The sequence below is a fragment of the Galeopterus variegatus genome, unplaced genomic scaffold, assembly GCF_000696425.1.
Source record: "Galeopterus variegatus unplaced genomic scaffold, G_variegatus-3.0.2 Scaffold956, whole genome shotgun sequence".
Classification (NCBI taxonomy): Eukaryota; Metazoa; Chordata; class Mammalia; order Dermoptera; family Cynocephalidae; genus Galeopterus; species Galeopterus variegatus.
This window is the reverse complement of record NW_007727067.1, coordinates 365,571-393,265: the sequence shown is the minus strand read 5'-3', so window position 1 is coordinate 393,265 and position 27,695 is coordinate 365,571. Positions and strand designations below refer to the sequence as shown.

The 27,695-nt window shown below is 44.4% G+C and overlaps 1 protein-coding gene across 1 annotated transcript; it reads right to left on the bottom strand.

The window, feature by feature from the left end:
* Positions 1-63: 63 nt before the first annotated feature.
* On the bottom strand, positions 64-24,539 carry FAM160A2 (family with sequence similarity 160, member A2). The gene is made up of 12 exons (XM_008573704.1): positions 24,372-24,539; positions 13,233-13,561; positions 12,457-13,095; positions 11,945-12,103; positions 11,670-11,756; positions 11,297-11,464; positions 7,200-7,279; positions 6,829-6,992; positions 5,608-6,387; positions 2,968-3,146; positions 2,646-2,808; positions 64-596 (listed from the first exon to the last, which is right to left on the bottom strand). The coding sequence occupies exons 2-12, from the start codon at positions 13,368-13,370 to the stop codon at positions 235-237; spliced, it is 2,919 nt and encodes a 972-aa protein (XP_008571926.1). The 5' UTR covers positions 13,371-13,561; positions 24,372-24,539; the 3' UTR covers positions 64-234.
* Positions 24,540-27,695: the final 3,156 nt, after the last annotated feature.

The following is a 27,695-nucleotide window of genomic DNA, read 5'->3' as shown; positions in this document are numbered from 1 at the left end:
CCCCATCTATGTACAACCTTTTTTGGGGCCCCAGCCCCAAAGAAAAAGGCTGGAAAACAAGAATGAGCACAGAATAGAGATTTCCCTTTTATACATATTGCAACAAGTTCTCCATAAAACATTCATCTGAAATAAATTAAAAAGTCATTTTGCCACGCCTCCAAACATAGAAAGGAGCCTGTGCCCTGGCCTTAGCCCAGGCCAGCCATGGCCTTGATTGTCCATGGAAGAAAGTTAAGGATTGAGGGGCCCAAAGCCTGAGATGGGAGGGCCAGATCCCTCTTCTGTAGTATCCAACAAGAAAGGCGAGGTGACAGCATGGGCCTGGGAGATGGCAGCCAACTCCTTGAGAAACTCAGGGAAAATAACTGCACAGTAGACAGCATTCTTGACTCGCAGAGCCTCACCTTGGCGCTCAGGGGCCCCGCCCCGGGGGGGTAGAACTGGAGTTGAAGCCCCAGGGGAGCCCCCACCTAGGCCAAGTCCTGCTCCGTCTCGCCCAGGCTGAAGGACCAACTGTGCCGCCTGCCGGGCCCTGGTTGGACTGTGTGCATGACGCAGGAGTAACTCCCCCAAGGATGGCCTCCGGCTCTTCGCTGGGAATAAACAGGGGTATCATAAAGGAGCTGGGATCAGGGACCCTTCCTTGGTCTAGGAAAGGAAACTGCCCCACCCTCTAGGTTCTTGGACTTCTCCACTAGGGTTCTGAGGGAATAAAAGAAAGGACAAAATGGACCAGAAGTGAACCCATTTCCTGTCCCACCTCTGAAGAGTCATCTCTAGAGGACTAGAGTAGAGAAGGGTTCTTTCTCACTCTAACATCAAAATGCTGCCTGCCCAGCCTTTTTCCCTTTATCCAGTCTCCCCACCCAGCCAACCATCATCCTCAGACTTAACCAGTCAACACATCAGCCACTTCATTCCTAGCCAAGATTCCTTCCTTCTCCATGCCCCCTCACCCTGACAGATTTTCCTCTCCTTCCAATCACCATTCTACCATCACCAAACTATTTCTCCTCAGTCTACGACATGCCCTTATTTTATGCTCATCCTCCTGAGCTAGAGTCAACCACTTCCATCTTCCCCTGCCTATCTATAACACCTGACCCACATCCCCTGCTTCTCCAGTACCCCCAGGGGCTATATATGCAATCACAGTTCAGTGACTATTCCATCTCCATCATACTCCACTGTCCTTCCGAGATCTGCTGTCCTATACCACCACTTCACCATTCACCAGTCTCTGTCCTATACCCACCAAAACCTCCCTCCTACTGGTTGTGGGCAGACAACATGTCAGACTAAACTCAAAAGAGCCACTTAAAACACTCTCCTCTCTCTTCTGATTATTTGCCTAGATTCCTTGATCTAGACACATATCCACTATCAAAGCCTAGACTCCAGCCTCTAGATCATGACATTTCCCTTTCCCTACCTCTAATATTGGCTACAGAGATGCTTTATAAATCTTGGCATTCAGAGCCCTTCACAACCAGGCTCACATTTCTTCTCCAACCTCTTCTCAAACTTTCCACACCCCACCTTGCTTCTGCATCCACACCTATCTTCTTGGAACCCTCCAGGCACTTTCATGCTTCTGTAACTCCCTCTGCCTGAATTTTGCTCTTCCCACTTTTTTCATCCTTCCTGGCTTAACTTTACTATTCCCACCTCTCTGGGAAACCTCCTCTCATTTACCCTCCACTGACTTCCTATTTTACTGCCCTTATGTAAACATACTATAATAGTTTCTATGTCTTCTACCTCATACACTAGTCTGTGAGCTGAAGGGCTTGGACTGTGTCTTATCTATCTTTGTATTCATGGCCCCTCAACAGCGACCCCAGTGCCAGAACTGTGCAAGAAAGAAATAGTCACAGTTCCAGACCATAAAGAAATCATGCTAAGGAACTTCAGCTGGATCTACACAGTTTCGTAATAATGCTCGTGGTACTCTCTTCCCAACCCATACACTTTTCTCCTTAAGCCTCCATTTCATCTCTGCTCTCAGCATTTGGTTTTGCCTTCTGCATCAATTAGCAAATAAAGGATGACATTAAATCCCTAGGTTTCCCCACCACACTGCACAACTGCATTGGTACACTTCATTTCCTCCTTGCTCTCTCTTCACTTGCCCCAAAGGGGGATAAAAAACGAAAAAAACTTTTCCTGTCCAAAGTTAACCCTATTCTGATATTCTAGATCCCATTACTTCCACCACCTTCAGGACCTTGCTCCCTCTGTTATTACATTCTTCTAGTCACTCTCCAGATTTTTCTGAGTAAAAGAATAAGACCACCCACTCCTTTGCCTACCTAAACCCTAACCATCTCTCAATGCCCATGTCAAATGTCACACCCTTTACTAAGCTGTAACAATATTGCAACCTAGGGACTACTCTGTCCCCTTGCTTGTCACCAAATCCTAGAGCAATTTTTGCTGGTACTGCTGATTTAGCTCTTAATAGGTAGAACTATGTTCTACCTTCTGACTAGAAGCCTGAGGATGAATATCAAGACCCAAGACTCAATCTTCCTCAGTTCTCTAGTTCCTGGCACAAGGTTTCACCCTTAATAAGAGCTCAATAAACCTGGGCTAATAGGCTATCTAGGAAGGGTAGGAGTGGGGGATGAGATAGGCCTCACCTAGGGGATCGCTGCGGCGGGGAGCAGGTCCTGCTGCAGAGCCCTCGGCCCAGTCCAACTTGCCACGGGCAATGAGGTACTTCTTGGCTTTGGATAGCAGTGCTGGGAAGTCCTCCTGGGAGGCCGCAAAGCTCTCAATTTTATTCTTCACAGAACCCAGCACCTATGAAGCACAACTTCATGACATTTCTGAGTGGCTCTAGACTGACACAGTCCTTTCTAGTCCCACTGGGCCTGTTCCCAGCCCACCCAGGGTCACTCCAGCTGAGGGCCTGGCCCACCATGGAGCCTGGACGCACCCATGCATGCATGCATCGCACACCTGCAGCAGGGACTTGACACTGGGCTGGAAGACCATGTTGGTGTTGAGCAGGAAAGAGCGGAGCAGGGGCTGGGGGTGACAGGCCAGCTGGGCCACCAGCCCCGTCAGCAGGAAGTTGACATAGACGGAGTTCTGCAGCATGTTCTCGAGTTTGGCAAAGAGCACGGCCATGAAGGGGCCTGGGGGGAGGGGGTGGGCACAAGGATATAAGGCCTGAACACAATGCACACTGCACACATTCCTCCCCAAAAGAGACCCCCACTGGATGAAAATTATTTGTATGTCAGTCTCTGGGTATGTTTAAATATCCCATGACCACTTATTTTAGAAGAAATAAGAAGGCAGACACCACATGGACCCACCAGAGTCCATATGCCAGCTTTCCACACATTCTAGCTGAAGAACCAGACCTCAAGCTCTGGGGTCAGAGATCTGGTTTCAGATTTCAGCCTTATCCTTTACTAGTTACATTATTGGAAAATCAAAACTCTCCAAGCTTTAGTTTCCTATGTGGTAAAATAAGAAAATATACCTACCTCACAAGGTGATTAAGAAGATCTAAGAAATATCAGTATAAAGAATTCAGTCTGAGATCCAGAAAATTTGAAGTGTTCAATTATAAATAACTATAAGCTACATAATATTTCTCAGTTTTTTAAAAAGCTTCAGACTGGCCAGTTAGCTCACTTAGAGTGTGGTGCTGATAACACCAAGGTCAAGGGTTCAGATCCCCATACTGGCCAGCCACCAATAAAAAATAAAAATGAAATTCAAGAGGCATGACAGAAGAATGAATAGGCAGAGGATAACACTAAACCTGTATGAAAGCAAGAAGAAACTGTAGCAAGACAAAGAAAGTAACTATGTGGGCCAATTTAAAGTTAGGGGAGAAATCTTTGGGGAACCAGAAAAGACATTAGCTGTCTTTCAGGAGCTAGGAACCAAGAAGGTGCAATAAAATCTGTAGCAAAAGAATACCTTAGTTCAGGGGCAGAGAAAACTGATTCAGGACTGAGTCTTTTGTGGGAAGGAAAATAACAGAATAGATTAGTATTATCTACTGGGAGAACTGGCCTCAACTAAGCCACATTACCAGCACTAGGACTCTAGAACCAATAGTCTTGATCAGGGATCCTGGAGGGAAAGGGAGTGTATCTAAGAACTGTACAATGAATTGAGACAGGAAAACAATAAATGGCAGGAGGCAGTGAATCCTGAACATCATCTTCTCCAGGTGTACATGACTAGCCTTAGCTCTAACTCTAGCTTAACAGGGTCCTAAGATACCCCATAACTTTATCATCCTGTTCCTCTCATTTCCTGGGAGTCTCTTGCAAAGACAATTCAAAAATCTCAGATGAGTTTACAAATTAAAAAAAGAACAAAACCTTCAATACCTCAAGACTGCAGTAAAACCTGCACACCACCTCCTAGTGGTACTGAGTAGCAGGAAGAAGCAAAGCAGAGGCTAAATAAATGGAAAGATATATTTTCTGTAATCTGCAAGAAGAATGAGTCAGGACATGATCAAGGCATGACAATTGGACTACACACAACTGGAAGATGGGTGGTTGCCTTGGCCAACTTAAATCTGCTATGTACCCAGAGATGATACCCCCAAAGAAGAGCTCCCACTTAGTTTTCACAATGTGCCAGCATTATAGTAAGTGATTCACATGCATCAATGGCAGAGATGGGATGCTAACTTAAGGTATACCTAATCCAAGGCCTATAGTGGTCTTAGCCTAGCCACTACACTGCTTACCAGAGGTTTTTTGGTTTTTTGCTTTTTTCTTTTTTTTCCCAGCATGGGGTATGAAGTGAGGATTACAGCTGGAGGAAGGCTAGGCTGGCTCTCATACTAAAACAAAGAGGAGTTAGCTCAACCACTCAGATGGGGTCTAGCTCTAGAGGCATCCTAAAGAGCCCAAAATAACAGCTGGAGAACTCAGGCCACACTTTGTCATTTGCCCTCAAAGAGGTATTTCACTCTACCTGCTTCAGTCCTTACTACTAACCGCAAATCCCCAAGACAGTGTTACCAGGCAGTTACGGCAAGCAAGAAGGTGTAAGTACAGTAGACAGGAGAAACTTGAAATTGGGTACTTCTTTGAAGAAGTAAGAAAGAAGGAGCTGAGTAGGGGAAAAACCACCAGAAGAGCTGATCCTGGGCCACAAGAGAGCTGACAGGAGACCCAACACAAAGAAAGATAAGCTGGTGGAAATGGCATGGAACAGAGGGTTTATAGGTGCCTCTCCAATAGGACAGCACATATGTCTTCCATATGGTTCAGAAATATTGTTGAGATTCATCAGGAAACACCAAACACAGAATATCCTAACTGCAAATCCCAGGAAATGGCCAGACTAGCAGAAGAGGAGGAACATGCACATAGGACAGACATACAAGGCTCAGACATAAGTCAATACTCAAACCAGCACAAGCATGGAAGATGTATAGACAGACATAGGGACACAAGTATCAAATGATATGTATCTGGAAAGAACCCAAGCAGCATGGATGAGGGGCTAGGCAAGTACACAGAAACAACACGGCCAAGAAGTTTCAGAAAGTAGCACAAACAGATCGAGAACATGCAAAGAGTACAAAAAGGAGAAGGCCTAGGCTAAGTAGCTTACCAGTGAAGGGTTGGCTTGGCAGCTGGTTAAGAGTCCGCAAAGGGCTGCTGAGGAAGGGGCCAGGGGGCTCAGAGGGACAGGTGAAGCTCTCGTAGGCCTCCTCCTCCTCAAGAGGTAGTGGAGGCTCTATGGAGGGTTCTGAACCAGCTCCCCCATTGCTCAATGCCACCTCCAGCTCCCGGAGCTCCTGCCCAAAGCCCTCTAGTCCTGCCATGCCCTCAGAGGTACCCTCTAACAGTTTCCCAGCCCCCTCCTGTGGCACAAGACGAACCTTCTTGGCCCCCTCAGGCCATGGTCCTGGCACCCCATTAAGCTGGGGAGGGGACAGGTGGCCAAGGCCCTCCCCTGCACCCCCAGCCAGTCCCCTACTCCCCAGCTCTTCCTCCTCCCCTTCCCCCACGTTGTCCCTGTCCTCCTCAGGCAGTAGGCTGCGTTTCTTAGTCCGGGAGCCAACAGGACTGGGCTCAGGAGGAGGCCGCTCGCCATCATAGGGGGCAGACCAGGTACGGCAGGCTCGGACACAGCAGTCCACACCACGGCGTGCCTCACGCAGATACTCCAGGTAATTGTCTTCCAGTTCACCAGGCTCCTCTGCAGGACTGAGCCGTCGGCCAGGGCTGGAGGCTGGGGATGCAGCAAGCCCTGGTGAGCGAGGGGCTGGGCCTGGGGACTCAGAACCACTCAGGCTCTGCTGCCGCAAGAAAAGAGCCAGACGAGATGGTGTGGAGGGCCGGGGCACTGTCATCACAGAAGAGGAGTCAACACTTGGGCTTCCAGGGCCTGCAAAGGGGGAAAAAAAACATAAAAGAAATCAAGGAGACAGATGTTCAGGAAAGATAAAACACCTAGGGAGACTAAGAGAGAGAGGAGTAGGGAAAAATATGAACCTATTCAGGCAGCTAATTCTCTAACCTCCAGATTAACCTTTTCCTCATTCACCACCCTCTCTTACCTCCACCACCATCAAAGAAACAATGGAAACAAGAAGAGTACAGGACTAGAAAGAAGAAGAAAAGCTCTTCCCAAAAGTCCCACCCTAAATTGTTTGGTGAAGTTAAGGATTCCCCCTGCAAGACTCCTCATTAACCTCTCCAAAGACAGAATGCCACTCATGGCCACCTTCCTCCCCTCACCCTAGCTCCGCCTTCTTACTAGATTCCCCCAAAACCCAGGCCAAACCCATGATGTCCTCTCTCTTCCCTGCCTCTTTGCTAGGCCCACCTCGTGCCCACGAGGCATGCTCTGGACGAGGTGGGCTGGAGGCACGGTGCCGACAACAGCGTGGGATTAGGGAGAGAAACTTGTCAGCTGCTCGTCCATATAGGTCCAAATCACGCACAGCTGGCTTCTGGCTTAGCATCACATGGTTACAGGGGACAAGATACCTGGGAAAGACAGCAGAAAGGGGACAAAGGGTGAATCAAAAAGGAAGGACAGGGCCTGGGAGAACATCAGGCCAATGGATCTATATGACTAAGCCAGGCTCCAAAAGGATACTTATGAGCAACCCTAATACAGCCCATCACCCCAGCAATGCACAAAACCCTGAGAGTTCAAGGTCAGCCATCCCTCAGCCCTGCCCCGACAGGTACCTGAGAACCAGCTGCAGTAGGACATCCTCGCAGCTGAGGTTCAGAAGGGTCCTGAAGAGACTCAGAGAGACCATGCAGAGCTGGGGGTGGAGGAGGAGGGAGGGAGTCACCATAAGAGCTCTCTACCTTCCAAGCTGTTCACCAAATGGGAACCCCCAATCCCCAGCCACACACCCGACCAACCACTACTAAAGGAACAAATGTACACAGGGCCTGGCACATAACAGTTATTCAAGTATTAACTAGATGATGACACGATCTTTATGGGCAAGACTTTACTATTCACAGATAGAAATGAACCATGTGTCACACCCAATAGATTTCTATAGACCATACATATGCCTGTAGAAACTCCAGGAATACCTAAATGAAAACCCATGAAAAGAGATGCTAAGAAATACCGTGATTGAATGAATGACTAACAGGAGACAACAGCAACATGACAACTAAATGAATCCCTGTCAGCAGACATTGCAGCAACAACGTAACTGAATGCCTACCAACAAGAAACCAGAGAAACCGGGAAGAATCACAACTGGGAAATGGGTAGGGCTGAGAACATGTAGTCTGAGTCACTTCTCCAACACCAGTGTATGTCTCAGAAGGTTAGATAAAGAAAAGCTCAAAGGCAGCTGACAGGAAAAGGAAGAAGTAGGTGGGTCCAAAGCAGGGGAAACCTTGTCTTAGAAACGAAAAAAGGGGAGTTCATCTCTGGCTAGGCAAAGAGAACAAACACATATAAGCTCTCCCTCACTCCTCTGAAACCCCATAGCACTTTCTCTACACTTCCTTTATGGCAAGTATGTCAGACACCTTGAGCTCCCTGAAGATGACTAATGAGTTGTAGTCTAAGGTACTAGCTATACAGTCTAGATATTCATTATTTGATAAATGACTGTGGGAGAATTAAAAGCCAACCACATAGTAGGAAAGTGATGAGTGAGACAGCAGTTCACATTTTGGACATCAAGGATATTCAGCAGACTTATCCTAAATGACCACTTTAAGTAGCACTGAAAAACTTCAGACTCCTGAAAAGTAGTATGGTAGATAGAAAAGGGGCCTCCCAAAGATGTTCACATCCTAATCTCCAGAACCCATAAATATTTTACCTTACATGGCAGAAGGGACTTGCAGATGTAATTGATTATGGCATATGAGATGGAGAGATAATTCTAGATTATCTAGGTGGGCCCAATCAAATCACATGAGACTTTAAAAGCAGAGAACCTTTTCCACCTGGGGAAAAAGAAGGAAGAGAAATTTGAAGCATGAAAGCAACCCAACCCATCATTGCTGGCTATAAGGATGGAAGAAAGTGGCCACAAGCCAAGAAATCTGGTTGGTTCCGAAAGCTAGGAGTGGTCTTCAGCTGACAACCAGCAAGAATACAGAGATATTAGTCCCACAACTGCAAGGAATTTAATTCTGCCAACAACTCAAGTGAGCATTTGTTTTGTATTAAGCCACTAAGTTTGTAGTAATTTGTTGTGACAGCAATAGGAAACAAATACAGGTAGTGAGGCACACAGACTGTCTAACAGAATGATTCACTTCAAGGCACAAAAGACAGGCTACATAAGTTACAAAGTCAAGCCAACAGAATCAAGCTTGAAAGGACCAGAAGTTAAAAAGGAAAGCATCTACATGTTTAACACAGGCATCCTGAAAACCAAAAGAAATCTGGTTCTTCCAAGAACCAGGAACCAAGAATAAAAACCCCAAGAACATGAAAGGCTCCTAGGGCCAGGGGATCAAATAAGAGACTAATAGAAATAAGTACTAAGAACTAAAGACAATGAGGGAGAATCAAAGAAGTTAGGATAAGATTAAGACAAAAGGAAGGTGATCAAACCCCACACACACACAAAAATTAACCTCAAGAAGGAAACCAACTGTCTGCAAACATGAATAGGACATTCCATGAAGCCAAACATGGCCTAAATTCAGTATGAGAAATAAAACTTTATTGACATCTTCGTAAAATTAAACCTTGGACAGCTATTCCCTACGGTTTATACCAATAAATCTTAACATAAGGCATGTATCATGATTACTTTTCGGACATTTTAAAAATACACATGCCCTGGGCCTACTCCCAAAGATTGTAATTCAAGAGATCTGAGGTAGAACTTAGAATCTGTTGTTGGACTTGTCGTCTTCAAAGCTCCACAGATGATTCTGAAATATACACCTAGTTTTGAAACACTGGTCTAGTCTATGGCCATACCACCCTAAACACAACCGACCTTAGAAGCTAAGGAGGGTCAAGCCTGGTTAGTACTAGAATGGGAGAAACACTGGTCTAATCAGTCAGTCTGGAATATCTCTTATATACCCTATCTTAGCTATTCAGAAACTGTACCTATATGAAACATAGTTATCCAGGACCTGGAACTCTACTACCACGTACCTCAATTATCTAGAACAGTTTTCCAGAATATTAGCAATGACTGAAGAACTTCTATTTTAAACACAAGGAATCAGGGAACTTCAATTATTTGTAATAAAGGAAGAAAACAAAAATGATCCCAGAGCCAAAATAAATGCTATAAAATCCATAGCTAAAATAATGCTGTATTCCCCTAGAAAGTCTTCAGGTCTTTATTACTTAAAAACTATTTACTCCCATTTTATATACATTTCTATTGGTTAAAATCCAAACTTCTTACCATGTTCTACAAGGCCATGCATGACCTGAATCTTACCTACCTCTCTACTTTCATCTCAGTCCCTTCTCCCCTTGCTCACTATGCCTTCTTTCACACTGGTCTTTTATTTCCTCAGATACAGTAAGTTCTTCCCCCATTTGATGTCTTTTGCATGCTGCTTCCTCCGCCTAAACTGTTTTTCTACTTGATCTTCAATAGGCTAACTCCTTCACAACCTTTATGTCTCAGCTCAGTGTTACCTCCTCAGAAAGGTCTTCCTTGACCACCCTACTTTTTTTTTCCTCAGAGCTTACATGCAGTTTAATTATGGGAAGGATGGGGCATCAAGAGCAGCATTTTTACCAAGTTACTCTAAAAATGAAACAGGATCCAGATATGGTCCCTATACTGGCAGGTACAGTAAAATATGAGCAGCAATTTGAATTGTTTCTTGAAAATGAACACAGAGTCGGTCAGAAGGCCAGGCTGTGCCCTGCAGATCCTGCATTATGGATGCAGCTGGCGCACGGAGGCCCAGGGCTGTGGGTTTTGGCACGTGCTCCAGGGTCCTCGCTCCTCAGGGGGTGGCCCTCCCCATACCCTTCAGAGCAGTGGGCAGGTGCCAGGCATGGTGAAGAAGGGGCTCCCAGCAGCAGGCCTGAGCAGCTGCCTGCACAGTGAACACAGAACAAATGCAGCGTGCCCAGGTCCCAGTGGGTATACACTAAAAAGTCTGCCCCAGAGTGGCTTAGCCATCGATCACCCTATTATTTTCTAAGAACTCTTTTTGGTTTTTTCTTAACATTGATCTCAATTTTCAATTATTTTATTAACATGTTTGTCTATCTTCTCTATAAAGTAAGCTCCATGAAGTCAGCAACATCTACCTTGTTTATCATCACATCCCCAGCACCAGCAAACACTATGGCACACAGTGAACATGTCATAAAAATGTTTAGGAGGAAGGAATCTAAGTAGATAGGTGAGTGGGTACCCTAAATTCTAGCTCAAATGCAGCAAATCCAAAGAGGAGAGAAGGTAATTATATCAGTACAGCTGGATCATCTATCAGAGAAGACACAAAACCTAAAGTGATCTCAAGTCACTCATAGCCAGCCACAGAGCAATGAACAGCTACATAGAACCCTGGACCAATGCTACGTTACAAGCACTGCACAATGGCAAAACCAATAGTCATGACGAGTAGCCAAAGTCATATAGAAAAGATAACTCTGTTCTAGATTCATTTATTATAATAGTAGGGGAGTAGATTAAAATCTGTACCTAAAATCGTTAAAAGTTTAATGCTAGAAAGTAAATGCCACTTAAATTTTGAAGTGATTACTATAAACAAGGCCAAAGAATGGCAGGAACACCCTCTCAGAACAAAGGTCAGAAAGAGAAATGGCTTACCCAGGTAAGCCAGGAAAGAGGTAAGGGCCATACCCGGGAGTTGCTGCCAATACGGGCAACGAGGGTGTCAAGTATGGTGTGGGTGTCATGCCGGTGTAACAACAGGAATCGCAGGAAGGTACGGAGCAAGGCGGGCTCTGAGATACTCCGTAGGAAAAGTTCCAGATAGGCAGTACTGGCAATCATCTCCTCGACAGAGGTCTGGACAAAGGGAAGGGAAAGTATGGAAATTTAGGGCTTCCCTGCACATAAACTGAGTCATTTTTCCTGAGTTCTAAGGATAAACCAGGAGCAGACAGGGAAAAAGGGAGGAGCGCCCCACCCACAACCTCCCACATTGGTCCTGGCACTGAGGTTATACCCCATGGCCTAGCCCCTAATCTGCCTTGCCACTTATGACTCTCACCTTGTGCAGGGCAGGGCCCATGACAGGAACCAGAAACCCATTATGGATATAATCAACCAGCTGCTTCTGCACCAGAGGGTGAGCAACCTGTAGTGGTACAAGAGAGAAGGAGGAGGATTATGAGGAGACTGCTGTCTGGAAGCAGGTAGAAAGGTACAATAAAGGTAGGTGTATTACTTCCAAGATGGCAGAATAGCAGAACTCCAAGGAATGCATCTCCTCACACCCATCCCAAAGTGACAAAGGACCAGACCTTCTGGGAACCCCAGTCCTACCTGAATAACTGCATTGCAGAACTCTAGGGAACTCATAAAAAGTGCAAGGGCTGGCACTCCCAGCCAGTCTTCCCGTCGCAGGCAGTGCCAATCATCTCCTGGGACCTCAATCTTTCGGGGCAGTGAGGAGTAAAGGGCACTCAGTCCTGTGGCCAGCACCTAGGAGAGGTTACCAAATGCTCAGACGATATAAAAAGAGGGACAGGAGAGCTATTAATCCAGAGTTTTGATGGGAGTGGGGTAAAAGCTATTACCAAAACAGGTATTTAGCTACCCAATGTGCCAGGACCTCACCTGGGAACGCTGGCCCATAAAGAGCCTTAGTACCTGCCCTATCCATCTAAGCCCATGTTTCACCCCCACTCCAACTCCAGGGAGCTGCTTTCAAATCCAGGAGGCTAATTCCTGGAGGAGAAAGCCCTGGCACATAGCCTCTCCACATCTTCCAAACAGGAAGGGGCTGTTCAATGTTTACATGCCAAACCCTACCCGCCATGCCAAGAGGTGCTAACCGGACAGAAGTAAGAGTGATCCGCAATATAGCGGCCCACAGTGGGGCTCCCAGCTGACAGAGCCATAAGCAGAAGTAGGGCATCACGAGCCTGCTGGCCCAGGGTGCCCTCTCGATGGACGAAAGGAACAAGGCGAGAAAAGAGGAGAAGACGGGGGGCAGCTCCAGGCTCAGGAGGTGGCTGTAGGAAGAACTCGAGCAATGAAGGCTCACGGGCCACACACACACACAGCTGACTGAGAAGTAGCACCAGGCCTTCATCCAGTGCTGGGCTACTGGGCACAGGGCGGCCACAGGCATCCAGCAGGGTGAGCAGAGCCTCACGAACTGGACCATGCCGCAACAGTGGCTGGCGAGCTTCACTCACTAGCATCTCAAATAGTTTAAGTTGCTCAGCCCGCCGTTCCTCAACCCCATCCCCAAGCTCATCCCATTGCAGCTGCCATGCCAATACACGGGTCAGCAGATTCTCGTGCAGGGCAAACTCCAACAGGGGCCCAGGGCCTGTGGGGGCCGAGGGGACTGCACGATCCTCTGCCAGCAGTGTCAACATCTGGTAAGTGTGGTTGCGCACAGCACTGAGATCATCTGCACCCCCAGAAGCTGCCCTATGGCCTTGCCGCTCCAGGATTCGCACCACCTGGGGAAAAAGGACAGAAGGTAGAAAGAATCTAAGATGATAAGGTGATTAAATGGGATGGTGAGAACACAGAACATAGAAGGTTATAAGAACTCAGGTAACCAGCAGACTAGGCCCTTTGGTGTATAGACTCCTACCTGGGACCAGTGATTCTTGAAGACCATGAGGCAGGTCTCAGGGTCAGCCATGACAGGAGTCTGCAGACTGGCCCCTTGAGGTACACGGTGCCCAGGGCCCCGGGAGGCCAGTTTGCTCAGCCAGTTCATTCTCTCCATGAAGCAGATGGGGCAGGGCCAGCAGCCAGTAGACTACACTGTGAGGATTTGCCAGCTGGAGGCTTTCTCCAGTTGTGTCTCCAGTCTGCTTCATCCGGTCTGTAGGAGCCAGTAGCTGGCCATGGAGCCAGAGGTTACACCAGGCTAGAGTGGCAAGCCCAGAAGTGACTGACTAGTCCAGACTTGCAAATCTAATTCAAGAGAATGGAAGGGATAAACAGAAGCTTACCTCTCTCCATTCCCCATCAGGAAGAACTTAGAACCACCACTCCACTGAAAACTCCATACATATATATACATGAACACACAAAGTCAGCACCTGAAACTTAACACTTCTAAAACAGAACTAATGATTTCTACCTCCAAACCTGTTACTCCCCCAACTTTCTCCAACTCAGTAAATGATAACAACATTCACCTCCACACTCTGGCCAAAAACATGAGCATCGTCCTTATTTCTTCTCTCACGTACTTCCAATGCCCAGCTTATCAGCAAACCCTATCATTTCCACCCTTAAATCATGTCCCACTATTGCAATAGCTTCCAATCTAGTTTCTGTGCTTCCATTCTTGCTCCCCTGAGAGTCTATTCTCCATACAACCAGAGTGATACTTTTAAAACCTAAATTATATTACATTTCTCCTCTGCTGAATACCCTCCAGTGATTTCCTATCACAATAGTAATAATCCAAATTCCTTACCTTGGCCTATAGGAGCCTATACAATCTCATCTGTATAACTTCCTACCATTCTCCTTCTCACTCATACTTTTAGTCACACAGGCTTTCTTGAATATTTTCTGTTCCCTCAGCAAGGAATGTCTTTCTGCTCTTCACATTGCTCTCATGGCTAAGTTCTTTTCAAACACCATCTCTTCAGAGAGGCCTTACTTAACAATTCTATCTAAACAGAACATCTTCCCACCTTCATTCTCTATCTTCCTAATCCTACCTTCTTTTTAGCAATTTTCACTATCTGAATTTGTTTATTTATCTACCTTTCCCACTAAAAGATAAGCTATTTGAGGGCAAGGTCTGTCCGTCTTATTTAGTGTTATATCACTGTGCCTTGAGCAGTGCCTAGGGATTAAATAAATATTTGGTCAATGTATGAATTATGAATGCTAAGTGAGTGAATGAATGTATTAATGAATGAATGAACAAACAAAAAACCCAATCTTGATCTGACTCCAGCCTTGAGACTACTGAGGAAGAAATTTCTTTCTGCCTATCACAGGTCACTCCCTAGAAACCTAGCAAGTAGGCTCTGGGAGATGGGTGAATAGACCCTTATCTGACTACATAATCTAAGAGGTAGAATTCAGAGTCAACCAAAAGAGCAGAGCTGTTTTCATTCTAGAAAAGAACACTCCCATATACACACATATCCCCCACTCCTGTCAGATACCCTCACAAGAGAAAGGAGAAAAGTATCAAAATAGCTGTTGGCCCAGACCACAGCCCATAGTTCTTCTTCCATCACGCCACGACACCCTGATTCAGTACTGCCTTTCACAAGCATAAAACCTTCAGAGGAAAGGTGTGGTTCAGCAGCCCTTCCTCTTAGGCTCCTTTTATTTATCTTTTTTTTTTTTTTTTTTTGGCAGCTGGCCAGTATGGTATTCCAAACCCTTGACCTTCATGTTACAACACTGCACTCTAACCAACTGAAGTAACCGACCAGCCTGCCCTTCCTCTTTATACTCAACAAGGGCTGAAGGAATCCAGAGACTTGGCATCAGCCCCACATTTTGCCCCAAGGTTATATTAGCCAATATCTCCTTTCACCCAGATACTCTCAGACAATTACTAGCTCACAACTAAAGGAAGGTAGTGTTGGGACTCAGAAAATGATACTCCAGGGCCGAGCCCGTGGCGCACTCGGAAGAGTGCAGCGCTCCCGCCACGGGTTCGGATCCTATATAGGGATGACCGGTGTGCTCGCAGCGCTCACTGGCTGAGCGCGGTGTGGCCGGTCTCAAAAAGGACAAAAAAAAAGAAAAAGAAAATGATACTCCAAAGTATGGCACTTGGCATATGGAATATTCTGAACTAACGCACATTGGAAGGCCTTAGAAATAGCCTCATAATGGGCCGGCCCGTGGCTCACTCGGGAGAGTGTGGTGCTGATAACACCAAGGCCACGGGTTCGGATCCCATATAGGGATGGCCGGTTAGCTCACTGGGTGAGCGTGGTGCTGACAACACCAAGTCAAGGGTTAAGATCCCCTTACCGGTCATCTTTTGGAAGAAAAAAAAAAGAAAGAAAGAAATAGCCTCATAACCAAGGTCTCTCTGACTTTCTCCCGCCCTCCTGCCTCTTGCCCCTTATTCTTACCCAAAGCAAATCATAGAAACCAGAATTCCTCTTCCCCAGGGTACATCACAGAAACTAGAACCCTCTTCCCCAACACAAGCCATAAAACCTAGAAATGTTACTCTAACCTTCACCCACCTTTCTGTCTAGGAGTTGGCCATAAAGAAATTCTCTGACATACCCTTGTCCAACAGTAGATCACAAGACCCTCATTCGAGAGAGGTCCTGCCCCATACCTGAGAGGAAGAATGCTACAACAGAGAGTCCAAGAAGAATGTGAACAGAATTTGAACCCCTTGCTGGGTTTCCCCACTCGGTCTATTACCATTAGATCATATCCTTTTGTCCAATCACATTTCTACATGGCTACCCATGCTTCATCAAACCTAAGTATAAAAACAATTTTCCCTGAATCTTTGGGTTTTCTTTTCTGAAGGCTCCTGTGTCACATAAAATTTTGACTAAATAAATCTGTTATGCTTCTCTCTTATTAACCTGTCTTTTGTTATAGGAGTGTCAGCCATGACCCTTATGATGGGTAAGAAAAGGTACTCCATCTTTCTGCCCCTACTGTAGGACAGGTGACAATCTTGTGAAGGAACAGGCCAGTCCTAACGAGCAGACAGGGCTTACTCATTGATTAACTTAATTTACACCTATACTGCTAAAGTAATGAGCACTGTGCTAAGTTAGCACTGGAAATACAGAAATGGTTAAAAACAGTTGCAGGTGGGGGGCACTAACATAAACTCCAACAAATATTATAAATAGAGGTATTTACAAAAGTGTCATGGGGCATGAAGGAAAGTGATTAACTCTGCCTGGTGTGCTATAAGAGGGATCAGAGAGGTAATATCTGACCTAGGTCTTTACTAATTAGATAATGATTTCACAGAGAAAAGAGATAAAGGTTTCCTTCATATGAAAATAGTATGCCCCCAGTGCTAAATTTGATGGTTTAAAAAACATGGCACTATGAAAGAGCATGACAAATTTGACGAACAGTTTCAAGTTCGGTGTGGCTTAATCACAGACTATTTTAGAGAAGAGAGGCACAATATTGAGTTGAAGGATAAATATGGGTGAAGGTTATAAACATCACTGAATATCATACTAAGGAGTTTGGGTTTTACCTATTGACACCCTGGAGACAAAGGAGGTTTTTAAAAAAGGAAATGACAAGATCAGATTTGCCTTTAAAAATATGTCAGATAGCAATATAAGGTGGAGCACAGAAAGACAGATGGAAGTAGACAATTTATAGAAAGCTATTATAAAGTCCTTTAAAAAAAAAAGAAGTAATGAATGAACTAAGGTGGTAAGAACAATATTAGAAAAGATAAACCTAAGATTCATCTCTATCTTAACATATTCCATGCAATACTGAAATTATTTATACCTATAATGTCTCTACCAATAAATAGCAAGCTCCTTGACAAAAGGAACCATATCTTTTATTCTTCTTTGAAACCTCATTGCCAATATAGTGCCTGGCATTCAAAAATGCTTGTGGAACTGAATGTTGAATTAATAATAATTATAGTAGCTGTACTTATATTTATATTTATATTAAGCACTCACTGTGTGCCAGGTTCCATTCTAAGCACTACATGAAGTAGCTCATTTAAAGCTCATAAAAACCCTATATGTACTATTACCCCATTTTATACATAAGGAAATCAAAACCCAGATAGGTTAAACTGCCCAAAGTTAGCTAGCTACTAATTGACAGGACTGGAATGCAAATATAGATAATCTGCTTCCAGTTTTAAATTAATCACAAAGTAAAAGCAACAAGACCTCGCAAAGGAATGGAGGATGAGACAAGGCACTAACATGAAGTATAGGAGATTTAATAAAAGATAATGCCATTAATGAACTAGGAGCACATAACAAGGAGAATTGTGTTTTAGAAAAGAGAATGAGTACAGTTTTGGATGCGTTAAGTTTTGAAACACCTACGGGATATTCATGATTTCCAGAAAGCAAGTAGAAACAACATACTTAAGCTCAAGTGAAATCAAGACTAGAGACATAAATTCAAGAGTTACCAGCTCATAGATAATAGATGAAGCTATGGAAGTAGATGGAATTTTATTCAAGGAAATCGCAGATCATGAAAGGTGCTGGGGGTGAAATCCTAGGGAAAACCAGGATTTAGAAAAGCAGAGGAGAAGTCTTTAAAGAAGATTATGAAGGTAGCCAGAAATGGAAGGAGAAAACTAATAATGATGATCCAGAAATCAAGGAAAGTTTTAAGAAACTGGAGGATATCCATAGTGTATAGTCTATAGAAAGATCAAGTAGAATGAAGATTGAAAATGGTCCACTGGTTTTAGCAATCAAGTTTTTGACAAACTTAGGAAAGTACAGCCATTCCTTGGTATCTTTTGGTGATTGGTTCCAGGACCTCCCATGGATACCAAAATCTGCAGATATTCAAGTCCCTTTTATAAAATGGTGTAGTATTTGCATATAACCTATATAAATCCTCCAGTATATTTTAAATCATCTCTAGATGATGTATAATACCTAATACAATGCAAATAATATTAAACAATTGTTATACTGTATTCCTTAGGGAATAATGATAAGAAAAAAAAAATCTGTACATGTTTATTACAGACACGATTCTTTTTCCCAAATATTTTTCATCTGCAGTTGGTTGAATCCATGGATACAGAACTCACAGACACAAAGGGTCGAATATAGCTGGTTAAAGAATAAATAGGAGTCAAAGAAGTGGAACATGCACTTTCAGAAAATTCAGTGATATGGGGAAGTATGTAAATAGGGCAACAGCTCGAAGAAGCTGCAGGAAGAGGGGAGTCAAAAGAGTTTTTATTGTTTGTTTTTGTTTTGTTTTAGGATGGGGAGCCTCAAGAATGTCAAGTGAGAAAAGAAGTCTGAAGAAAGTGAAAGGTTATAGATAAATAAGACAGAAATCAGGCATAGGATTAGTCTGAGTAAAAGAAGTATACCACTTTCTCTGAGAAAGGAGGAAAACAGTAACAGATAAAAGATGAGTGTCACTTCAGGTAAACATGAAAATGAAGATAAAGGGAAGCTAACATCTACTACCACCCCCACTCATCCCACCTTCCCACCCTTACTCACCCAAAAGAGTGACAGTGGGGGAGAAGTGAAGCAGTGAGAAGGTGGAAGAGCCACAGAATGGATGTTCAGTCTTTCACACACGGTTTCCCATAAACCATCAAACAAATACACAGACCAGTAGCTATCAGCAGTAGGGATGCACTGGACAAAGTACTTACCTGTCTGCCCAAGTAGGTGTGGACTGGAGAAGGCAAAGTCAGTAGTTGAAAAAAGTGGTAAGAATTGTCCCATTAATAGCACTGCTTACTGTTTATTAGCCCTGAGATACTATACCATCCCTTGTTGGTTTCCTTAAACTCTACCCATACCTTTGTAAATACAGTCCCTTTATTAAACTCTTCTCAACCCCACCTTGAGCTATCTGCGACCTACAAGGAGCCTTGCAGACACATGAATATTACTGTTCACAGAATACTTTCTCAATCACATCTCATTTGAGGACTAAAAACAAATAGACACTCTACAGTCAAACAAGAATAACACAAAGTAGTAGATAACGCTTGAGCTCTGAAGTCTCTCAAACAAAGGTTTGAATCTCGGTCCTCCATTTTCCAGCTGTGGGATCTTAAATAAATCACTTCACACATCTGAGTCTCAGTTTCCTCACCTATAAATTCCTGATGAAATAAAAATATTATTATTTTTAAGAATTAAATAAAGATAATCTATGTAGCACTCCAGACATGAAGCAGGTGCTCTATAAATTACATGTTCCTTTCTTCCTTCCCTCTCCTGATCCTGTTTGACCAAGGTGCCCGCATCTGAGAGGAGATCTAACCTGCTCTGACACATCCATCTTCACCACTTCAAATACATACCCCTATGAGCTAGTGAGCTGAAGAAGGGTCAAGCATACAGTCACAGCAAAGTAAGGCTTTAATATGTCCAAAACTAAACTGCCTCCAGTTTCTGGAACTCAGTTCCAAAGATGAACAAACTGTTCCTACCTTGCAATATACCTGGAGTTTCCACTACTGCTCCAGGACTTCCAGGACCTTTCTTCACCCCTCCACACCACCCCTTTTCACAGACCTCAAAGAGATGAGCCACACTAGAATCAGTATCTCAGAATGCAAAAGCCCAACATTTAACCTGGATAAACCCTGTTTACACACTGCAAAAACATAAAAGAAGACTATAGCTTGGTGTTCCTGTCACCTACTTAGACTCTCTGCAAAGTTCAGAACAAGACAAAGAGAGAGATGGAATCACCACACTCTTACAGTGCCCTTTCCTCCATAGCAAAGTCCAACTCCCTGCCCCCCCCACCCCCCCACCCAGATTTATTTTCAGGCTCAACCACAGGGTAAAAAGGAGAATGAGGAGCTAATCTTTCAGACCCACAAATGATGAAGGTCAGACACTCATCTTAGGGCCCAAAATACACCTCTTAAAAGGCACATAGCAAAGGTTTCACTGACCTTGGAACAGCAGACACAGGGAAGGAAGTGGCTCAGCCTCACTTATGAACCTTTGCCCTGGGAGAGGTAAAGAGGAGGGAGCTGGGGGCAAGGATATACAACACCTACATCACACAGGGAGAGACCAAAATGACCTTCCAAGAACAGGTCAGGAAAGTCTTGAGGCTTATCTCTCCCTACAATAGCTCTTCCTAGGCAAGAAGACTGATAACTGACATAAGAGGCATGAACCGGCTGTTCCCTCCTAAATATTGAGAGTAGAGAGACCTGATTAAAACCTCACAGGAATACAAAAGGAAAAACAAAAACAAAAAACCAACCACCTAATAGGAACCTACAAATCTAAAGTTCTGCTCACACATGTCTTCCCTGCTTTTATATCCCTCAGACAAATGGTGTATCAGGATATGGTCCCAATTCTCTCGCTCTCTTCCCCCCAATACCTCCTCTGCCTCTTGCAAGGATCTCCCCACCTGACTCCAGCAGAGTCCTTATAATTCACAAAGTGAACCTCTATCACACAATGACTCTCCCTTACAACAATGAATTCTCATGTGACACATGGTTATCTCTAATCCTGTGTGTAAGGGTGACAAAGTAAATGTCAAAGAGAAGGTGAAACTGAACTAGATCCTAAAGAACAAGGAAAGTTTAGTGGACAGAAAAGAAAAGGCATTCCTAGTAGAGGAAACAGCTATTGAAAAAATTTCAAGACTCAAAAAAAGTAACATGTTTCTAGGGAACTATGAACTATTTATTCAAGCTAGAACACAGAGTAGGGAGTGGCAAGAGATGAGGCTGGAGAGGTGAGTTGAGGCCAAATGACGCCATATTAAGGAATTTTGGAAGTTGTCCTACAGGACACAAAGAGCCAAAATTTTTTAAGCGGGGAGTTCTATGATCAGATTTGTATTTTTAGAAAGATCATTCTAGGGATGCACTAGAAAACAGCAAGTTTTAAGGCAGGAGACAAAAGAAATCAGATGAGAGACAAGGATGAGCTAAACTAAAGCTTTAACAGTGAAGATATGACAATGGAGATGAAGAGAAGAGAGATAACATGGAAATCAAGGAGCAGAAAGAATGTAAGATGACACTGAAATCTTTGACTGGATTGAGATAGGACATATGGGTGCAAAAGTGGGCTTTCTGGACAAAGACAATGAGTTCTGTTTTGGACATGTTAATTTTGAGATACCTGCGGAAATATATAGTAGATCACTGGATATACATGGTTGAAACAAAAGGAGAGACTGAGACTAGACACAGAGATGTAGCCACCTCACTATGATATATTTTTATATTTCACATTCTTTCTCTAAATTGAAATTATCTTTTCATGTGTATTTCTCTCCCATTCTGACTAAGAATTCCATGATCAGAGGACCATGTCATATTTATCTTGTTATCCCATAAAATGTGAGCATCACAAAGACAGAATATATGCTCAACAAGAATTTGCTGAATGAATAAATGAATATATGGATGAATGAATTTATTCTTCCAGCACTTAGCAGAGTACCTGGCACATAGCAAATAGGAACAAATGACTACACACAGTACCACAAACACGTTTCTATCTCTATATCATCTTCCTCATCTATGTTTAATCCTCTCAGACCTACCACTCAGCTATACGACATAAATCAAAATCCTTTATACTCAACATGCTACTATTTCTACAAAGAATTCAGTATAGCAAGCAATGAGCTTACAAAGTCCAAGGCTTTCTCCAGTATAACCAAAAATTTGGACAGTCCCTAAGAACCCTCTGGCATGTGCCTTGACTTATCCTATCATTATCATCATGTGATCCATTATAAGATGTGATCCAGGTATTATATATATTTGTTCCTATTTCATTGTCACAGTATTAAACATAACATTCATCCCCATGACACCCTCAAAGTCCCTTTAATCCCTTTTGGGGAACAGAACAATTAGAAATCATAAAAAATGCTTCTTGCCAGCATAAGGTCCTCCATCTCATCACAACCCTTCCTACACATCACATGCCTTTTGCCCCACATCACCTTCACTCTCTGTTGCAAAGCTTCTTTCCCCAAGTCACTCTCATTCTCAGGAGACTAAATTTCAGGTCCAGTTTTGCCACTTTATCCCTATGTGACCTCTGGCTTCTAAATTTGATTCTTCATCTATAAAGTAAGAATTCCTACTTTTGCTTACTTCACAGGTATCTATGCAAGTCCAGTAAGATTTGAAATTGCTATGTAAAGCATGAATGCTATTCAGATATCAGAAGTTATACACAATTATTGCATAGATGCATGCTTCCTCAACCTAATACAACAGCCACACCATCATCACTCTAAATTTCTGGGACTTCATGAACCAGAAAAAATAATTTTTAAAAAATTAAAAATAGTGTTGTCACTTTTTATTTTGACAAATAGGACCATTTTTTTAAAAACCCACCATCTACTGTCACCCTTTATGAGTGAAAAAGCACTTCAACACCTAAAGAGCAGGAATGTTAATTTCAGAATAAATTTATCTTTATGAAAAACTCACTATGCTGTCTACTTCTCTCCTTCCACCTTGGATGGATATAAACTTTATAACTGGACTAGATCCTTGACCCAATGTTTAAGACCCACTGCTCTAAACCCTGTATTATACATGTAAGTCCTATAGGGTTCTGACTGTCTAGGCAGGCTGCCAGGGGTTCCACCAGTATGAAGTCTTGTTTAGCCTCCAGAGAAAAGCAATGAAAATATGCCACAGGAAAGAATAGTTGGTCCTGAGGCTGAGACTCTGTACCAGAATGGGATTAAGGCTGCCCCTAAGTCTCAGGAAATGGTCTGGATAGGAAAGGCCTAACTCTTCCTGAGGCTGGGGAGAGTCAAGATGTCTCGGCTCCATCGGAGACTGTCAGCAGAGAGGAAAACTTAGTGAAAAGTGGCCCTTATCACTGAGTGTCAACCCAACTTTCCAGAATTTTCAAAATTTCCATGTGCATGTGGGTTGGTGGGGAGAAGGGGACCTATAAAACACTGATAAAGTAAACCCAATTACAGAGTGTGGAAGAAGGGATGAATTGCAAAGGGACAGGAGAAAACTTTTGGGGGTGGTAGAAATGTTCAGTATATTGAGAGTGATGATGGTTTCACAGATGTGTACGTGTACATTTTAAATAGGAGCAGTTTATTCTACATACATTTACCTCCATGTGTTTTTTTTAAAAGTTAACTGTAAGAAAAGAAGAGCAAAGCCGCCCAGTTGGGGAACCTAAACATAATGTTGTACATAATAAACTATGTGACCTCCATGAAAGCAGAATTAGCAACTGGAAGTGGTCAGTCCAATACAGATGACAACCATCAAAGACAAACAGTTCGGCAGAGGTAAGGAGCAGCAGTGAAGTAAAGTTACCCACAAGCAGGTGGACATAAAACAAACATAAGTAGTCATGGCCAAAAAGCCTTCATGAGAGGGCCCCCCTTCAAGTTTGCAGTCCAAAGGAGGAATGTGATAAGAAATGGAGTTCTAGTGATTACTCTGTTGAAAATTAAGCCTCAGAAATAATGTTCACTATCTCAGTTACTATTGCCCACGATGCCTTCATTTTTTTATCCTCCAAAATAGATAGAGTACAGGGGTGCACGACAACCAAACGCACAACACTTCTACCCAAGCTGTCCTAGTTTGTCTAAACCTACTGCTTTCACTGGACAGGACAGTCCATCGATGGAGGCCTCAGAATCAACCTCTCAGCCTTATCCAAGTCCCACAAATCTCATTCCCTCCTCCCATGCCCTGCCTTCAACTCCCTCACTAATCCACCGCCACCCCGCAGGCTCCTGCCTTCACCCTTTACTCTCCCCCTCATATCTGGTCCCAGGGCTGTCCCTCACCCCTGCCCCTTAGTAAACCGTGTTCATGAGTCCCTTCAACTTGGCCATCAGAAAGCACCCCAGCTCCTCCTACACCCAGCCCCTTACTTGTCCTCTCACCCCTAGGCTCTCTGTTCCCCTACCTTGGACACTCACACCCGGCCCCTCACCACCTGCCAGCCCCTCACCACATCCCCTCACCACCAGTACAATCACCAAACCTGGTGCCTTCCTTCCTCAGCCCCTCAGCCCGCCCCCACGCGCCTCTCCCGGCCCTTTGGCCCATGAGTACCGTTCATTCACAGAACGCCGACCCTGGCTAGGCCCTGCCGTCTCGGCAGTGCTAAGTGAGTTCAGGCCGCCGCCATCGCTCCTGAGGCGCACCGGCCGCGCCCCGCCCCGCGCCACACGCAGCCCACGCCCCCGCGCACTACACGTAACCGCCCAACGTTGCACGACTGGGCAACGGCGCGCCAGCTCATTGGCTGGGTCCAGCCAAAGCCGGAGCGTTGACGCTTGTTACCTGGCAACGGCCGAGTGCAGAGGCGGGTCGACGACGACATTCCTCAGGAAGAGAACCGCCTCTCCTCCAGGTTCCGCTCCTTGGTACTGTAAACCCCACCCCTTAGGAGGACTCCGGCGTGTCATAGGGGAAGACCTCTGGGGAGGCGGAGGCCCGCGGAGCGGGGGCGGAGCCGGGGAAGAAAAGGTCGAACCAGAGGGCAGTGGGTGGGACCTAGGAAGGGAGGCGACTTTTAGAGGCATGGAAAGACTAAAAGGCGGGGCTTAGGAGAAAGGTGGGGCGGAGAGACCAGGGCGAAAGGGGCGGGGCCAAGGGTCCTGGGCGAAGCTGAGTGGAGCAGTGGGCGCAGAAGGGGCGTGGCTAGCACGAAAGGATAGGTGTGAGGGGAGCGGTCAGCAGGTGGGCAGGGTCTGTGGAAAGGCGGCGTCCTACTGATGGCTGACTGAGAACAATCTAGTTCTTTATTGGCCCACCTGCGCGCATCGCTTAGGCTTCTACCTTAATAAACCGTGTTATGACCGCCCCTCTCTTGCCTCCTCCAACACCTATGAGCTGTGTTGCTCCGTGACCCGTTGGGCGCTGTCTTCGTCAAGGAACACGGAAAAGTGCCCAGGTGTCAGGCTGGATCCCAGATCAGTTAGAACCTATCTCTGCCCTCCAGGACCTCAGCCCTTTAACCAGACACAGACAATTGCAACGTAGTGTAATAAGAGCTATAGTAGGGGGATCATCTAGGGAGCAGCACTTAGTATGAGTTGTGTGTGTAGAGTATGAGAGAAAGGAAGGGAGAAGGGGCTTAGGAAAGACTTCCATGAGGAAAAGCTGTCTCAGCCGAGTCGTGGGAAACAAGCAAGAGAAAGATAAACTAAAATAAATGGAAGTTTCAAATATTTTAAAGTATTGTACCGATGTTACATACCTGGTTTTGATCATTGTACTATGGTTACGGAAGATGTTAACATTAGGGGAACATGGGTAAAGAGTTTACTAGAACTTTCTGTGTTATTTTTGCAACTTTTGTGTAAGTCTAACATTAGTTCAAAATAAAAACTATTTAAAAATAAAAAGAAATGGAAGTCTCAGCCCAAAGAATTAAAATATACCAAGGCAAGAAAGAGTGGACAACATGCAGGAGGTGCTCTGGAAACTGCCGTCAGTACAGTGTGTCGGGAGCCTAAGGAACATGCATAGGAAACTTTGTGAGATGAGGCTGAAGACACGGACAGACATGAGGTACTGGAGAGTTTTGTAGGCCATGATAAGGAGTTTAGATTTTATCATGGTGAGGCCTTTGCAAAAGACCAGACAAGAGCTGATAAGGCCCAAACTAGAGTAGTAAGAATGCAGAGAAGTGGACATGTGGACAATAGAAGATAGATCCAGGGCTTGATGAGCGGGTGCGTATGAAAGGAAAATAACAAGAAAGGATTAAAAGCTGATGCTTAGCTTATATCGAGTCAAAAACAGGCAAAACTAAACTATAGTATTAGAAAACAGGACAGTGATTACCCTTGGAAAAGCACTGACTGGAAGGGGGTATAGTAAGGCTCTTTAAACACTGGTAATGTTCTGTTTCTTGATCTGATTGCTGGTAACATGGGCGTGTTCACTTTGTGAAAATTTATCAAGACATTAGGAATTGTGCACCTTTCTATGTTTGTCCTGGCTACTGTGCTGTGTAATGAACCACCCCAAACTTAGTGTCATAAAACAGTCCTCTTATTATGCTGACAGATTCTGGGAATTTGGACAAGACAGAAGGAATGGCTTGTGTCTGTTCCATGATGTTTGGGGCTTCATCTAGGAAGCTCAAATGCCTAGGGCTGACTTGAGGCTGGTGGCTGGAACCATCTGGAGACTTCTTCAGTCATATGTCTAATGTCTGGGCTGGGACAACTCAAAGGCTGAACTCAGCTGGGACTGTCAAACAGAGCTTCTCACAATGTGGTGGCTAGGTTTCAAGAGGAAGCATCCCTAGAGGGAGCTACCAGACAACAAGCATGCCACAAGCACCAGAAAGAAGCTGCATGGCCTTCTGTGATATAGCCTCAGAAGTCACAAAACCACTCCTGCTATACTCTATTGTTGAAATAGTCACAAGGGAGCAGCATCAAAGAATTTGTGGCCATTGTTTAAAATGGCCACAATGTCATACAATAAAAATAATAAATACTGATCATAGGTTTTTGGCTGAGAGGATAGATATGAGGATTATAGGAGAAAGAGTAGATGAGGGAAGATAATGAGCTCAGTTATTGACACCATGGGTTGAAGGTGACTGGGATATCCAAATGGGGACATCCAGTGAACAGTTAGTCATGTAGATAATTGCAGCTCAGGGAGAGTTTGGGGGAGCCATTAGATGGGAAAGGAAATCCTGTATGACCTGGATCAGCCAGAAAGAATCACGAGGATGGAATGAAAAGAAAGCCTAAAACAGAGTCCTAAGAAAACATCAACATAGAAGGGATGGGCAGATGACCTTATGAAAGAGACTAAAGAGAAATTTTTTTAAAAAATTATGATGTCACAGAAGTCATGGGAAAAGAGAGTTTCAAAAAAAATGAATTGGGGGCTACAAGTGTTTCTTCCAAGAAACTCTCCAATATACAAATCTGACCCTATTGCTTAATGTACAAAATCCTTTGGGTAAAATCAAGCCTTCAGGTAAAATCCAAGCTTTATAATGTGGCCAACAAAACTCTCCCTGAGTTGGCCTCTGTTCATCATTCAGCCTTATCTCTCACCACTACCCTCCTCCCAGGTCCTCTAAAAAAAACCAACTAACATTCTCCCAGTCACTCTTGACTTCTGATGCCTCCATGCCTTTGTGCACCCTCCCTCTAGTGCTTTTCACCCTCCTATCTCTATACCTAACTCCTATTCATCCTATAGAACCCAGGCTCAGTTGAGACCCTTCCTATGTACTGTAACAGCCCTCTGTGTACCCATCTAATAGAGTATTCATCAGTACCCTGGCAATGACCACCCCTGTGTAATTACCTGATGTGTAATTTCCTGTCAGCCTATTTCTCCTACCAGATGATGAACTTCTACAGGACAGGGAATATGTCTCATTTGTCTTTTACCCCC

Coding starts and splice junctions, on each gene's coding strand:
- FAM160A2 (XM_008573704.1), bottom strand. CDS start 13,370: ATGGAGAGAATGAACTGGCTGAGCAAACTGGCCTCCCGGGGCCCTGGG. Junction 13,096..13,232: donor TCAAGAATCACTGGTCCCAG/GTAGGAGTCTAT, acceptor CTTTTTCCCCAG/GTGGTGCGAATCCTGGAGCG. Junction 2,809..2,967: donor GTGTCAAGTCCCTGCTGCAG/GTGTGCGATGCA, acceptor TGTGCTTCATAG/GTGCTGGGTTCTGTGAAGAA.